We start from the raw sequence: 15,965 nt of genomic DNA, 5'->3' as shown, positions 1-15,965 counted from the left end.
AAAGAGAGCAGTAGCCAGGCCATGGAAGGTCTTATATGCCATGCTAAGAGTTTGAATATTTTCAGTAGGCTGGTGTTATCTTAACTTTTTTGGTCCTTAATAGTATTTGAAAAAAAATTTTTTTTTTTTTTGAGACAGAGTCTCACTTTGTTGCCTGGGCCAGAGTGAGTGCCGTGGCGTCAGCCTAGCTCACAGAAACCTCAAACTCCTGGGCTTAAGTGATCCTACTGCCTCAGCCTCCCGAGTAGCTGGGACTACAGGCATGTGCCACCATGCCCAGTTAATTTTTTCTCTCTATATATTTTTAGTTGTCCATATAATTTATTTCTATTTTTTTAGTAGAGACGGAGTCTCGCTCAGGCTGGTCTCGAACTCCTGACCTCGAGCGATCCACCCGCCTCGGCCTCCCAGAGGGCTAGGATTACAGGGGTGGGCCACCGCGCACGGCCTATTTGAAATTTTGAAAACACTATTTTTATTTTAAAAATATATACAATTATTTATGATGTCACATGTGTTTTTTAAAACTACACTTTTCCTCTGACTCTACTACAGGAAAGTCTCATTATCTTTCTCTGCCCAAAATCCTTGCTATAGGCAATGAGTACACACGGAAGGATGCGTAGGAGGTATGGCAGGTCCTAGATCCTGGCTCAGTCAACGTTCATCCCAATCGTCTTCTGGCATTTCTTTTAGTACTACAGTATCTGGAAAGCCAAAAGCTCTTTCTCAAACTTCCTTGAAGCTACGGTTCTGAATGTTATTGAGGTTTCACAAAAAACTCAGGCCCATGTAAGGCCTCAAATACGTAAGTGAACAATGTCGGGGTGGTGACAGCAGTTAGGAGCTGGAGCAGCTGGGATAGAAGTGCTACTGTTGGGTCTCTGATGTCACAGGTCCTGCATGGCAGGCGATGGCTTCAGTGGGTTTTTTTCTAGTTTACTGTGGCAGAGTTGGGTGTTCCTCTTCACTATGTAGCATTTAAGCTTGGTGTCCTTGCTTTCCTAGAAAGTCTATAAATTGCTGGATATCCTTTAATAAATCACTTTTTGCTTTAACGTAGTTGTAGTAGATTCTGTTTTCTGCAGTAAGAACCCTGATAGATACAGCAGGATAGTGAATAAATAGACTTTTTTTAAAGCTACAGTATAAAAGCTCTAGTATATTTATTACAGGTGGGCTCTCTAATCTTTTTAGATAGATCCATATGTATTAATAATTGTGAAATAGTTCTGGAAGAACTTGTGAACTGAGGGATTTTTGTTCAGTGTTTTTAGCTTAGAATCTGATAAAAGCCTATTGATACCTTACCTTCAAACACACATACAAGTATATTAGCATAATTCTGTATAAAATATCAGGAGATTTAAGTTAAGGACACTTTCCTCTTTTCCTTACATTCTTGAAGTATGTATATTCACCAAGGTCAAAAATTCCTACTCTAGAATGATAGACGTCTGTTCTAAAACCAGCATTAAATACCACTTAGGATGAAGGAGAAAATTTGGTTCAAAATCAGAAATTTATTTAAAGAAATAACTTGCTACACTTCTCATAATCAGCAGTTTAAAAAAAAATTTTTTTTTTAAATTAGAAAATTAAACAAATCATCTCCCCAGTCCCTTGCTCTCCCATAAATACTCACCATGTTTTGGGCTGAGAATGGGAAATGGATCTCCTAGTTTCCAGAAGAAATACATAAAGGTCAACCATAAGAGACAGGAAAAAACCAGTCGTTGTTTATGCACTAAGACAGAGGAGACAAGACTGTTAGGGAAAATAAATATATGTTAAAGATCTTCCTTGACTTAAAAATATGAGATCATGCTAATTAATATTTGCCTGCTATTTACTTGACAAATGAGTGATGGAACAATATAATTCTTAGTGAAATCATCCTCACCCTGTAAGAGTAATTTGGCTAAAAGTAAGATGTGGGTTGAGTTAAAGGAGACATTATTAGTAAGTAGAAACAGAAATAAAGTGGTGGCAGAAAAAATAACCTAATCATTCACTCAATATTTATTTTGTGCCCACCTTTTCTAAGATGCTGTGTGTCTCCAATAGCAGTAGCTACTGAAAGTTAATGTAGAAATGAAGCTGTCCACAGCCTCAGTCCCCCAATATACTCATCTCCATCTGTGTGCTGATATGAGAAGGTAAAATACTTACACAGTTGGATGTTGCTCACGACAAAATAGCCAATGTAAAAAGGCACCATGAAAACCAAGATCAGCAGAATTACACACAGATTCATTTTCCAGTGAAAATAACGGGAGCTGAAATAAATGTCAAAGAATATCATTGGGAGGGAGAGAGAGAAGCAACTTTCCTTTTCTTTATTCTTCCAAGGGATCTCTTGCTCCTTGAACTCCATACTGAATACATTTCATCTAATTAGCCCATTAGGCTGTTATAATCTACTCATTTGTAGAGATTAAAAATTATAATTTTTTGATAAGGTTGTACAATTATAAATTTTTGAAAGGTATATATGAACATCTTAACCTCCTAAGAATTTCACTTATTAAAACAAGAATGTTAATGCTTTAGATATATTCATAGGCATTCATAACATATATCAACACATACCATTACTGGTAGTAGAATGACTATCGTTTCACTCACCACTAGGACTCTTACTCCAATATGAGAATTAAAGGAAAATAAATGTTAATAGTAAAATATGCTATAAAGACTTAGGAATACTTCTTTGTACCCTTGATATAATTAAACATTATGATTTACAAGACTACATTTATTACTGTTTATAAAATGAATTTTATTAAAATTTTTAGCACTTTTTCTAACAGTTTTAATAATATAATTCACCCACTTGAAATATACAATGGTTTTTAGTATATTCATAGGGTTGTGCAACCACCACAATTTTAGAACTTTTTCATTATTCCATAAAGAAACCCTGTACCCATTAGCAGTCACTCCCCATTTCCCCTCAACCTCCCTAGCCCTAGGAAACCACCAATATATTTTCTGTTTCTATGGATTTGCCTATTCTGGACATTTCATATAAATGTAATCATATAACATGTGATCTTCTGTGACGGGCTTCTTTCACTTAGCATTATGTTTAAAAGGTTCATTCATGCTGTATTGTCTAGCAACAATTCCTTCCTTTTTATGGCTAAACAATATTCATCCCGTTGTATGGATACGCCACATTTTGTTTATCCATTCATTAGCTGATGGACATTTGGGTTGTTTTACCTTTTAGCTATTACTAATATAAATAGCCATGCTATGAATATTCGTGTACAAGTTTTGGCTTGGACAAGCTATGTTTTCATTTCTCTTTAGGTAAAAATGGAGTAGAATTGCAGGGTCGTATGGCAAATCTGTATTTAATCTCTGAGGCACTGCCACCGCTTCCCAATGTGGCTCCATCATTGCACATTTTCCCCAGTAGTGTACGAGGGCTCCAGTTTCTCCTCATCTTCATTATTGTCTGTCATTTTGGTTATAGCCATCCTAGTGGCAATACCTAGCAAGACCCTGTCTCTTAAAAAAAAAAATTGGAACAGGTCTGATGGCTATTGTAAGATAGAACTCTGGGCTGGGTGTGCTGGTTCACACCTATAATCCTAGCACTTTGGGAAGCTGAGGTGGGAGGATCACTTGAGTGAGCCCAGGAGTTCGAGACCAGCCTGGGCAATATATTGAGACCTCATCTCTCCAAAAGATAGGAAAAAAAATTGTAATAACTTGGCATGATGGTGCCTGTAGTCTCAGCTATTCGGGAGGCTGAGCTGGGAGGACTGCTTGAGCCCAGGAGCTGGAGGTTGCAGGGAGCTGATTGCACCACTGAACTCCAGTCTGGGTGACAGAGCAAGACCCTGTCTCAATTAAAAAAAAAAAAAATCTAAAAACTTGCTATGAGTAGATAATAACTTTAGCTTTAAGTTTTCTAATGGTCAATATGAAATAAAAAATTTGATCAGTTAGATAAAGTCACAGTGTAAGAAAACAACAAACCAATAGCTCAAAGGAAGCATAATTACTGATTTGCTATTACTGAATTATTACCAAAATTACAGTGAAGTTTCTTTGAAGATTTCATAAAGAAGAAAATGTGAGGGCAATTAACAATGTTCTCAACAACATCCTTTCAAAAAAAAATATCAATGAGTTTTCAGAGGGCTGTTTCTGACTGTTCTCTTCTTAGTACAAATGGCAGGCAACATAAAACAAAGAGCGCTTCAGTAAAGGCGACCCAAAAGGAACCAATACCATTTAGTCTAGATATATTGATAGTTTTTTGCTCTTCTGGATTAGCTCACTTTAGAACATCTAGGGAAGCAAATGAGCTGCACATCCTCCAGGTAATCCTATATAGTATTTTAGCTAAGGTGTGAAATGATAAGTGTAATTACAAGTATAATCCATACTGCCAATTAGAAGTGAACCACGTGTTTTAACTAGTCTTTTGAGCTGAGTGGCATTCTCTTGAAAAAATTAAGGATCCTAATAACATTATACATTTGAAGAGGAGGCCATACAACCCCTGCTCAGAGATTAGTCAAAGGAATACTCTTCACCAGGGCCAAAATTTTCTTTTAAAAACTGTTCTGAATCTACTGATATAATACATGATCTGGGTCAACATTTCTGTTTCACAGTTGAGTGAAATGTTAGCATGAAAAAATAGGTGTAACTGAAGACCTATCTCAGTCTACACAAACCCAAGCCCCAAAAAAGCACCTAAAGAAGAACCAGATTTTAGCAATGCTACTTCTGAAACTCTTTAAATTATTTAAGAAATATGTACCAAGTATGACTAATGTTTCTTACTATATGGGTTATTAATTATGAGTTAAAAGTTGGGGAACATCATCTACCAAAAACAATTAACTATGGTTTTAGAATACCTGAGCCATAGTCCTTTCTATCTAATATTTATGTTAGTGGTCAGCAAACTATGGCCTGGTAGCCACCTATTTTTACAAATTAAGTTTTACTGGAGCAAAGCCATACCCATTTGTTTACATATTGCCTATGGTTGCTTTCACTCTACAACAGCAGAGTTGAGTAGTTGTGATAGAAACCCTATAGGCCACAAAGCCTAAAATACTTACTATCCGGCCCTTAACAGAAAAAGTTTGCCAACCTCTGCTTAGATAGCAGTGAAAGATCTAGGCTGTGATAATAAAATTTAATAACCATTAGGTAAAATAATACTTGCTGATTCTCTATAGGCACAGGATGTATATCTAGCTCATCTAAAAAAATCTGTATTATAGAACAAGTTTAAAAGTAGGAGAGTCAGAGCATATTCCTGTTTTACCATACTACATGTTATTCAATGATCTATTAAGAGACCATAATTATCAACTGATTCTTTTTTTAACATTTCAAATATTTTATGATTAACTACCTCTATTGTAAATTTTTTTTAATTAACATTTTTTTCAACTCTGATTCTCAGAAAAGGATTTGGGAGTACAGTCTCTCTGTAAGTCCCAAGTGTCAGAGGTCTATAATGAGCTTATACAGCTTAGCTCAGCACTGATTCCTCACTAGAGTACAATGCCACTTTTTTCTTAAAAGATTCTTCCCTGTGGTGATAAAAAAGTACAACAAAAGTCTACATAGCACAGCTGATGAACTCCACATACAAATGCTCGCCTAAAAAATACTCAAGCTTGCAGTTTAACTAGGAAGAAACATTTTGGATAAACTGTCCAATAAACTAACAGATCTGTTATTTGGAGGGGAATGAAGAGTTACTTTTTCAAATGTTTTAAAAAACACTCTAAATTCAATCAAACTTGACCTCGTCTGTAAAATCAATAAAGGTAACTAAGTCGGTAAAAACTGGAGTTCAGTCTTCAGATAGGTTCTTAAACAGTTCTGTGGAATTCTGATCTTTTCAGGTAGAGATTTTCAGTCAGTAGAACAACGTGAAGGGCCATTACTGGGATTCACTCAGTGAGCAGCCTGAGAAAAATAAAGCGTGTAGCAGTGAAGCCTGGGACTGAGGCTCCACAGCCTTTCTCAGTGGGTTCTTCAGAGCTAATGGTTAGATTTTTTTCCCCTGGTACTTCATAATCTTTGCCAAACTACTTACTAGGTGACTGGAACCCATATTTGCTGTGATTATTGCAGTTACTAAGACTAAACTATCCATATGGTGGATTTTTCAGCTATGAGATCCAGGTAACTCTGCCACTACAAAGAAAGTAGCACAGAACTCTTCAAGAAGAAAGTTATTTAGTACTCTTACTCACCTGCTATTCAATACTCCTAAGATTTCAAAGATGATGAGTTCAAACATGGTACAAGAAAACCCAAAAGTCACAGAGAAGATCACCTGTACAACATACTGACGCACCTGTTAGAAGCCAAATAGAGACTAGAAGTTATTTCCTTGTTTGAAAATGTAATTGATAATCTCCTTCTGGTTACAAATCAGAAAAGTTATGCTGAAGCAATTCTCAAGCCACTGGAAATAGGGCTGCAACCACAACTTGCCTGGAGCTAGAGAAATAAATCAAAGTAGGTAGCATTTCTGAATCCTGAGTCACTATTACCAACATCCTCTTGTGGATGGAGAATTTAAAGCATAAGAACGTGAACTAAGAGGGTCAGAAGTGGTACTTAGAATTCCTGATGCATAATGACAAGAAAAGGACAGGTTTGTATATAATGGTCAATGTTAAAAGTGGTTCTTCAACACTTTGCAGATCCTGGACCAGTTCTGGAACCTCTCCTGGGAGGCCTTAAAGTATTGAGCAGAACAGAATCTCCAGAACCCTGGGCTCTTTCAGGCAATGACCTAAACTTTTTGGGGAGGTTTAAAAGAATGTCCTAGGAATGACTTAATGGTAGTCCATAACAGTGATCTTATTACTAAATGAGGAGGATTAATTAGGGAATGTCCAGTCTAGGATGGTGATTTGCTGAATTCAAGGCTTAAGATAAGAACCAAACCAACCTTGGGATTTTGTTATTAACTTAGAATGTAAGGTTTGCTAATTCAGGGCTAGACAGACAAATAAAAGGGAACATTTATAAGACATTATAAATTAAATTCTCTCCCAAAGAGTAACTATCTGCTATTGGTACATATCCTGATATGCCTAAGGCATGACATTCCTTTCTCCTTGCTTCTGGGTTATATCTGACTTGCCTTGTTCTTTCTCTTTTAAATCAACTAAGCCTAATCATATTCTCCAATTTAATAGTTATATGGCACTTATTTGGCAAAAGCTTCCTACCTTGGAAATAAACAAAAAAGTGTGTCTTTAATGGACACATTTTTCTTGTCCCATTTTAAAACAACCTAAATTCATATAGTATAAGCATTACACAATGATTTCTTCTCACCTCGTAGTCCTTAAACAGTTGGCGCATGAAGAAAAGCCACCCAAATCCAAAAAATAGTATCTGGAGGAGAAAGAAGATAAAATGTCAATATACACCTCCTTTTAAGAAGTGCCTTACAGAGACTATTTCATGATAAAAGGTCTGTTAACTAGACAGTTAACTTATTTTAGATATTAAAAGTGAGATCCACTCTTATAAGATCTACTTAGTAAAGCTAACATTGGAAGTAGATGTTTATATGCTCTTAGAGCTTTGATGTTCCATGCTATAGAACATGTTTTAAGTTAGACAAAAATGGGAGTATATATTTTCCCATAATCTTATGATAATCATTTTATGAGTCAGAGAAGTTAGCAAATAGAAAAGGAGTCAGTGAGACTTGTTTCTTATAGATGATCCCTGTTTGTAAGTATTTAAAAAACAAACAAAAACTTCAGAGGAAAGGAGGAGGAGTTGAGACAAAAAATATGGGAATAGTAGAAAGCCTAATATTTTTTATACGAGTTTCCTTCAGCTAGTTTTCTTAGCTTCTCCACCATCCTGCCTAATCTATACAAAGTGGTTTCCATCTGAGTGTAAAGCCAAGAGATTGCAGGATCCCTCTTTTGTCAGTTTTGTTTCAAACTGGCATCAGAGACAGTAGCCACATGACAGCTGACAAAGCTGGTTTGTTTTCCACTAGTAAATAGAACCTTCTATGCATATACACACACACTCTGACACAACTCGTTTCTTCTTATATTGGTTAGGAACTTTTTAACTGAATAAAATTCTTTTATGCATTCCCTTCCTAGGACTCCTTCACTGGGGATACAAGTGTAAACTTTTTTTTTTTTTTCTCTGAGACAGGGTCTTGCTCTGTCACCCGGGCTGGAGTGCAGTGGCTTCATCATAGCTCACTGCAACCTCAAACTCCTGGGCTTGAGCGATCCTCCTGCCTCTGCCTCCCAAGCAGCTAGGACTATAGGCACACGCCACCACACACGGCTAATTTTTCTATTTTTAGTAGAGACGGGATCTCGCTCTTGCTCAGGCTGGTCTCAAACTACTGGCCTCAAGCGATCCTCCCAACTTGGCCTCCCAAAGTACTAGGATTACAGGCATGGAGCCACTACATCCAGCCAAGTGTAAACTCCTGAGCACAGTTTAGCATAGACTACTCCAGTCTCTGATCATGCCCCCTTGCCTATCAAACTCATATTTTCAGCTCCATGGAACTTCCTTTGGTACTTTAGACATAAATTTTTTCATATCAAGACCTCTATAGATGTTGTCCTCTGACAGGAACTTCTCTCCAGTCCTTTCCCAGTTATCCTATAGGTCTTACCTTATATTTACTCCCTCTGGAAGGCCTTCTCTGCCCTCCCAAATAAAGATAAATTGCTCTTTTTATATAATTCTGTTCTACCCTGCACTTGCCTTATCAAAGCACTTACCATACAGTTTTGTCATGTCTGATTTAAATATTTTTTAAGACATTAGATTATAAGCTCTAGGAGGACAAGAACCATGCTTGTCTTGTTAATTTTGTATCCTCAGCAACCAGCACAATACCTGGCAGAGCAGGCTCTCCATAAATGTTTGCTGAGTGGTTAAATGTTCTATAGTAAAGGATGGTTTGTTCCTCAGCAACACTCTTCCTCAAAATTTATGTAATAACTCCTATGTGCTGTGCTAGGTGCTGGGGATACAAAGATGTGTACAATAGTCATTATCTTCAAGGAGTGCACAATATAATGGTGAAGACACTACAGGAATAATTATAATGTTATATGGATGTGCAATGATAGTTATATGTAGATGATATTGTAAAACAATATGAAACATGGAGACCAAACCAATCTGTAGGGGGTTAGGACAGATTTTCTGGAGAAGATAATACCTGAGCTGAAGGAGGTTTTCGATTTGGGGTTAAAACCTGATATTGTATGCAAATTTTGGGATTATGTGCATTTTTCTAGAGAAGTTCCAAGGTATTCATCACACACTCAAAAGTTTTCCAACACCCCTAAAATATTAAAAACCACTCTCTCAAAGGATGAGTGAGATTTAGGCAGGGAAAAGACAGAAATAGTGGGGGTAGGTGGACAAGGCTTTCCAGACAGCAAATAGCACAAGTAAAGGCACAGAGTAAATAGCATGGTATATGCTGGGAACTACACACCATTTGGTGCTGCTGTAAGATAAAATTCAAAGAAGGAAGAAGTTAAAAATGAAGCTAGAGAGGAGGAGCAGAGGACTGATCACTGAGAGCTCTGAAGGCCATACTAAGGAGCTTCAATTACAGTCTGTAGGTGGTGAGAGTCATTTAAGTAGGGAAATGAGATGTCCTTATTTGTTTTATATACAGCAGTATGGTGGCTATGTGGAAGATGCATTTGAAGAAAACAACACTGTAGTTAGAGAAACATTATACGAATTTGTTGCAGGAGTCCAGATGAGATATGGTAAAGGCCTGAACTAAGACACTAGTGACAGAAGAGAAGGCAACAGATTTGAGAACTATTTAAAAGGTATAATCAACAGGGAGGAGTCAAGGATGACTAGTCTGGGATAGAGTATGAAGAGTGAGGCTACTTAATTTATACAAAGAATATTGGAGGAAGAAGAGGTTTGGGAATGAGGGTGGAGGATGGGGAAGCTGATGAGTTCATTTTTATTTTTTTTCTGAGACAGAGTCTTGCTTTGTCACCCAGGCTAGAGTGCAGTGGCATCATCATAGCTCACTGCAACCTCAAATTCCTGGGCTCAAGTGACCCTCCTGCCTCACCCTCCAAAGTAGCTGGGACTACAGATGTGCACCACTGTGCCCAGGTAATTTTTCTATTTTTGGTAGAGATGGGGTCTCATTTTTGCTCAGGCTGGTTTCGAACTCCTGAGCTCAAGCAATCCTCCTGCCTCGGCCTCCCATTTTTAAACACGCTTAGGGCCTGAGGGCCATCCAGAAAGATGGGTCAAGATATCCAGCAAGCATTTGAATAAAAGACAGATTATGAAGGCAAGACTCAGATACACCTCATAGTTGACACCACCAAAGCACATGAGGTCACCAAAGACTAGCATGTAGAGTGAGGAGAGCAATGTGACAAGAAGACTAGACGGTAGGAATAGGAAGATGAGACCAGGAAGGAGACAAAGAAGGAATGGTCAGAGAAATAACAGAAACAAGAGAGTGTGGTGTCCTGAAAGCATGAGAATAGGGTTTAAAGGAAGATTAAATGAGGTAGAGAGGGATAATAACATAAGAACTGAAAAATGTTCAACGGATTTGGTAACTTGCAGGTCAACAATGACCTTAAAGAAAACAGTCTGAATAGTGGGTGGAGGTAGGAACCAGACTGTAGTGGGTCCTGGTCAAGGGATGAATGGGAAGTAAAGCGGTGGAGACAATACATGCAAATTAAACTGGGGAAAGCCAAGAATGAGAGAGAAAACATTGGATAATAGCTGAGAGAAGAATGGGGGTAAAGGGAAAGTTTATAGGCCAAAGGGAAGAAAGTAGTAGAGTGAGGAGATAAACAAAGATGAGAAGGAACTGATGAAATACTAGAGGATGAGCTGATATTATTGATTATTATTAGCTAACTTTTATTGACTATTTACTATATTCCAGGCTAAGTAGTACTTGGCATTATAATCTCATAAAATCATAAAAACCCAGTAAGGTATGTTTGATTGTCCTATTTTCACAGAGAAAGCTGAGGTCTAGAGAAGTTAAACAATTTACAGTGAGTGTCAGGATTCAACCTGAAGCCTGTGTGACTGACTCCAAACCTGTGCTTTTAACCACTTCAAAATAAGTTACTCCAAGATCAAAGGCATAGGTGGAGAGGATGGCCTTAAACAGGAGTAGGGGGTATCCTATTTTCTGACATGGGAGGAAAGGAGGTGAGAATGGTTGTGAATACAGATAACCTCTTAAATTAAAATGTAGGAAGTAGAAAGAGATCATACTGTTCGGCCTCACTTTTGTTGAGTAAAGTAGGAGGCAAAGTCATGTGCTAAGAATAAGAGAGGTAAGCATGGAAAAGGCAGCTTTGAGGAAGGTGAGAAAGACAGAGAAATTATGAGGGGAATGGAGCAAGCAGCTGATTAAAGTCAAGAAAAAGAATGATTCAAAGAGATGAGGGCATTGGCGAACTATTAATAGACAGCTGTGTGCTTTTCTTTTTTTAAGCAATTTTGAAAATTTTTTTGTAGAGACAGGGTCTCACTAAGTTGCTCAGGCTGGTCTCAAACTCTTGGCCCCAAGCAATCCTCCTGCCTCAATTTCCCAAAGTGTTAGGATTATAGGCGTGAGCCACTGCACCTGGCCAAGCTGTGTGATTTTCTACAGCAGCCTTCAGGCCCCTGTATTAGTAGCAGAGAAGTGTAATCTAAGTATAGGCTTTTATACATAGGTAAAAGAACAAGATGGTATGAGAAAGTAAGTTGGAACTATGAATACAGATCAAGTAGAAAAGGAAAGTGGCAAATAGATTAGGAGAACAAACCCCTAGACTACCCAGGAGACACTTTGGCTATTATAAATAATTATCAGTAGAGAAAGATTTAAATGCAGAATTTAGAGTCCATATTTATATGACTTATGAAGCCATGACTGAAAGTGGAGAAGTTGGGCAAGGAGGACCAAGAGTGGTGTGTATGGTGGAGATGGATGATTAAAAAAAAAAAAAAACCATCAAGATCACTGTGAAATTGGACTTTAGACAAGGAAAACAAGCAAAAATTATAAGTTCACATGACTAGATGGAGAATGGAAGAAAAGAGAAATAGACATATATATGTAATATTTCATTGTGAGCTCCTTTCACATTGACAAAAAAAGCTTGAAAAGACTTTTAGACTACACAGGCAGGCACACACACACACACACACACACACACACACACACACACACAAAAGCAGCTGGAAAATTTATTACACCCAAGAGAAGTATGTATTCTGGCAAGATTATAGAGGATCCAAAAAGGATGCAGAAGGAAAAAGCAATTTCAAACAGCTTTGCAAATAAAATGGAAGGTGCAGAGCTTCTTATTCAAAGAAGAGAATACCTTTAGAATTGTGCAGAGTAGAGCCTTGACCTTGGAACTCAGAGTGTACTCTGGAACTGATTAAGTCTTATAACTGCACAGAGGGCTAAAAACACGATATGAGTTAGATAAAAGCTGCATTTGTAAAAATGACCTCTAGGTTGAAAATCAGCTGCAGATTAAAAAAAAAAAAGATGGCCATCAGCAGGATAGTTGTTAAAGAACTGGAAAAGACACCTTTCTTGGATCATTTATTCACTCTTTTATTCATTTAACAAATATTTATTTGTACCTAAGACGTGCTATGTCCTAGGGATGGAATGGTAAACAAGAGAGCATGGGTGCTGCTCTCAGAGTTTATAATCTATGGAGGAGACACACAAGTAATTACAAAACAATGTGGTAGTGTTGCTATAAGGCAGTAGGTGAAGGGTATTATGACAGCAGGTGTAGGGTCATCTAGTCCAGTCTGGGGAGGGCTTCTTGGATGTTCAAGTTGAGATCTGAAGGCTGAATAGGAATTCGCCAGAAAAAAGAAGGGGAGGGATTTGGGGAAAATGTCCAGAAAGAGAGAACAGACTGTGTGGAAATCTAGCATGGCCAGGTTAAGAAAGTAAAAGAAGTTTAGGAAGTCTAAAGTGAAGTGAGGAAATGATGAGAGGCAAGGCTGAAGAGACAAAAGCACATAAGAGACCCTATGAGCCACATTGAGAAGTTTGAACTTCACCCTGTGGCATGGTGAGCAAGCTTCAATATGTGACCTCTAATTTAAGATTTCATTGCAAAAGTGGGGGCATAAAAAAAAAAAGATAAGATTTCATTGCAAATAAACCTTTCAGTTCATACAAAACAGGAAAAATGGGGGCAGGGGAAGGTGTGGCTTCCAAGGTAACCACACCTCTGTAGAGAGGTGCTTTTTATTAAATATTTGCTGGGCCTCTACTATATGCCAGCAACTGATCTAGATGCTGAAGAACACAGGAGAGAACAAGAAATATAGTACCTTGGACTTCATGGAGTCCACAGATAATAAACACATATAAACACACAAAGAAATGTTAGTGATAAATACTAAGAATAAAATAAAACAGGGAAATGAGAAAAAAGACAGCCAGAATGGAAGGCTACTATGGCTGGGGGTAGGAGATCAGGTAAAGTCTCCCTGAAACGACATTTTTACTAATACCTAAATCATGATACAGTAATGACATATGTATTTGAAGAGAACATTCCATGCAAAGATACTTTGAGTAGGTTTAACAATTAAGAGTAGGTTTAACAATCAAATTTAATATTGCATGTGAATGCATGTATGAAAGTTAAAGTACATGACTGTAAGGCATAAAAGATTAGAAAACCACTTTCTTGGTTCAATACTGTATCGATTATATTGATGTTAAAAATCTTAGAGCTGTAATGCAATGCCAATGTAGTTTTCCACTGACATTCTTATCTTTATTCTGAGTGAAAAGAATTCTACTTAATTATTGCTGTTTTTCTTGACTTGGTACCAGGGCTAAAAATAACCCTGAACTGTCACCAAGGGTAATAGGAAGCCTTAGGTTTTAAGTAGGAGAGTTGTATGTTTAGATTTTTGTACATGGATACATTTGAATACTATGCAGCCAATAAAAACAATAAAACTATATATAAAAAACTATATAAAATGTGGTAAATTAAAAAAATAAAAGTTACTGTATTAGAGTGGTAGGATTATGGATAGCTTTTCCTTGTTGCATATTTTCCTAAATGTTGTTATAAAAGTTTTTCAAAAGGACAATGCTCTGCAGACAGAAGCATTAGGATGGAGCAATACAAAAACAATGATCTAGTTTACTTTAAGCCCCAAAAGGGAATTGTTTCCGTTATTTGACATTTGAAAGAAAGGACAAGAAAAAAAAATTAAATTATTGGAAAGACGAGGGGAGAAAGGTCAATAATCAGGTAGTCTGAGCTTCTACAAATATTAACAGTTGGCCAACAATTATTTATTGAATGCTTGCACTTGCAGGTAGGGATACAGCTATGAACAAGACAGGATCTCAGAAACAAATTCGTAAACAAATACATAAATGATATCGGTGCTACGATAAAGGCAAAGAAGAAAAAGAGTAACGAATGACATGGTAAAAGCAAGAGGCTCACTACACGAACGAAGCCTCTGGAGAACAGGGACAGTGTCTTATATATGTTTGTACCCTCACAGCTTCATATAATGGTCGATAAATGTTTGCTGACTGTGCAAATGAATGAAGGTGGCCAATCGAGAAGAAACGAAGGTCAGAAAAAGATTCGAAAAGGGTAGGTAGCAAGCAGATGATAAAGTATGGGGGGTGTTAGTGCACGAACGAAACCTTATACTTTGAAGTATAACCTTATGCTTTGAAGCAGCAAATACCTCCACACCCGGATTCAGGATTTGACAACTAACAGCAAACCCCACACGTGTTCCCAGTAACCAGCCCTGATTGGCGCGCCGCACACAAGCCCGGAACCACACTCTTCCCCGTCCACAGGTCACCTGCGCAGTCCGGAAGCTCCGGGGTGCTCTGAAGACGGCTCCCGTCTCGCGGCACCGGCTCTAAGCGTTGAGGCCTGCTGACCCCTTCCAAAAGTGGACCGGAAAGTCGGGATGGATGCCGGATTGGGGCGCGGACGGCCGCAGGCCAGCCTCCTGCCAGCCAGGGCGGAGGGAACCGAATGCAGCAAATCCCACACGCTCCCCGCGCTCTCGGTGCCGGTGGGACGGGCGCGGGCTGCGCGGGAGGAGAGCGAGACCCCGGGCCAGCCCGCAACGCTGAGGCCCCGAGAGGGCCAGTCTGGAGAGGGAGGCGGTGACTCACCTGGGAGGTAATCATGATGCTGGAGTCTATAAGGAAACTCATGGCGAAACGTAGGGAGGCCTTGGCCTCTCCTGTCCACTCCCCAAGCCCACGGCACGCTCGGGCCGCCCGCCCCCTCACACAGGCGGCCTTTACCCAGGTGCAGCAACCCGGACCGCGGCTCGCCAGCCCGACGCCATCAAGCTGCGCCCTGGCCAGCCAATCAGCGGCTGCATCCTGCGCTTCCCGCCTGGGGCTTGGAGGGGGCGGGGCGGAGGCGGGGCGACAGGCTGCTGAGGCCCCGGGGGCGGGGCTTAGTTAGGGTGATAGTATTGTCTGAAATCCCAAACCCATGCAATGCGAGGTATCGGTTCCATTTCTGAGGCTGGAGGAGGAGGGACCTGAGAGCTAGCATCTTATTTTAAGTGGTAATTCTATTTTGTAATGATCATACCTAATAAGATAAAGTTAATAATAATAATGATTATTACTAAAATGAGTTAGGCCATGAATCAGGCACTGTGTCCTAAATGTTACAACTTTTACTTCACTGCAAACACAGGCACACAGCCACAGGTTAGGGAAGAGTGGAAAGGCAGATGAGATTTTAAACATAGTTAACCAGATAAATTTCTGATGTGACAATAAAAAAAAGCACACTAGGTAGAGCACAGCAATGATCCTCACGTTGTATTGGATACAAACTAGATCACGCAAGTACTGCACTCTTTGTACCACACTTTTGAGAGACACATGGACATACTGG

The 15,965-nt window shown here is 38.8% G+C and overlaps 1 protein-coding gene across 2 annotated transcripts in view; it reads right to left on the bottom strand.

Moving 5' to 3' along the window:
* Positions 1 to 15,429, bottom strand: part of LOC123633869 (Golgi pH regulator) — a 44,841-nt gene extending 29,412 nt beyond the window's left edge. The window contains exons 1-5 of one of the 2 annotated variants that reach the window (XM_045544854.1): positions 15,221 to 15,429; positions 7,345 to 7,404; positions 6,246 to 6,349; positions 2,173 to 2,279; positions 1,646 to 1,747 (exon numbers count right to left, since the gene is read on the bottom strand). In XM_045544854.1, the coding sequence (XP_045400810.1) occupies positions 1,646 to 1,747; positions 2,173 to 2,279; positions 6,246 to 6,349; positions 7,345 to 7,404; positions 15,221 to 15,262 (415 nt within the window). In that variant the 5' untranslated portion in view covers positions 15,263 to 15,429. The remainder of the gene's footprint in view (positions 1 to 1,645; positions 1,748 to 2,172; positions 2,280 to 6,245; positions 6,350 to 7,344; positions 7,405 to 15,220) is intronic. The other variant, XM_045544855.1, reaches the window with a different exon arrangement.
* Between the last annotated feature and the right edge of the window lie 536 nt (positions 15,430 to 15,965).

Source organism: Lemur catta, chromosome 3, assembly GCF_020740605.2.
Source record: "Lemur catta isolate mLemCat1 chromosome 3, mLemCat1.pri, whole genome shotgun sequence".
Lineage (NCBI taxonomy): Eukaryota > Metazoa > Chordata > Mammalia > Primates > Lemuridae > Lemur > Lemur catta.
This window is presented reverse-complemented; position numbering and strand designations above follow the sequence as displayed.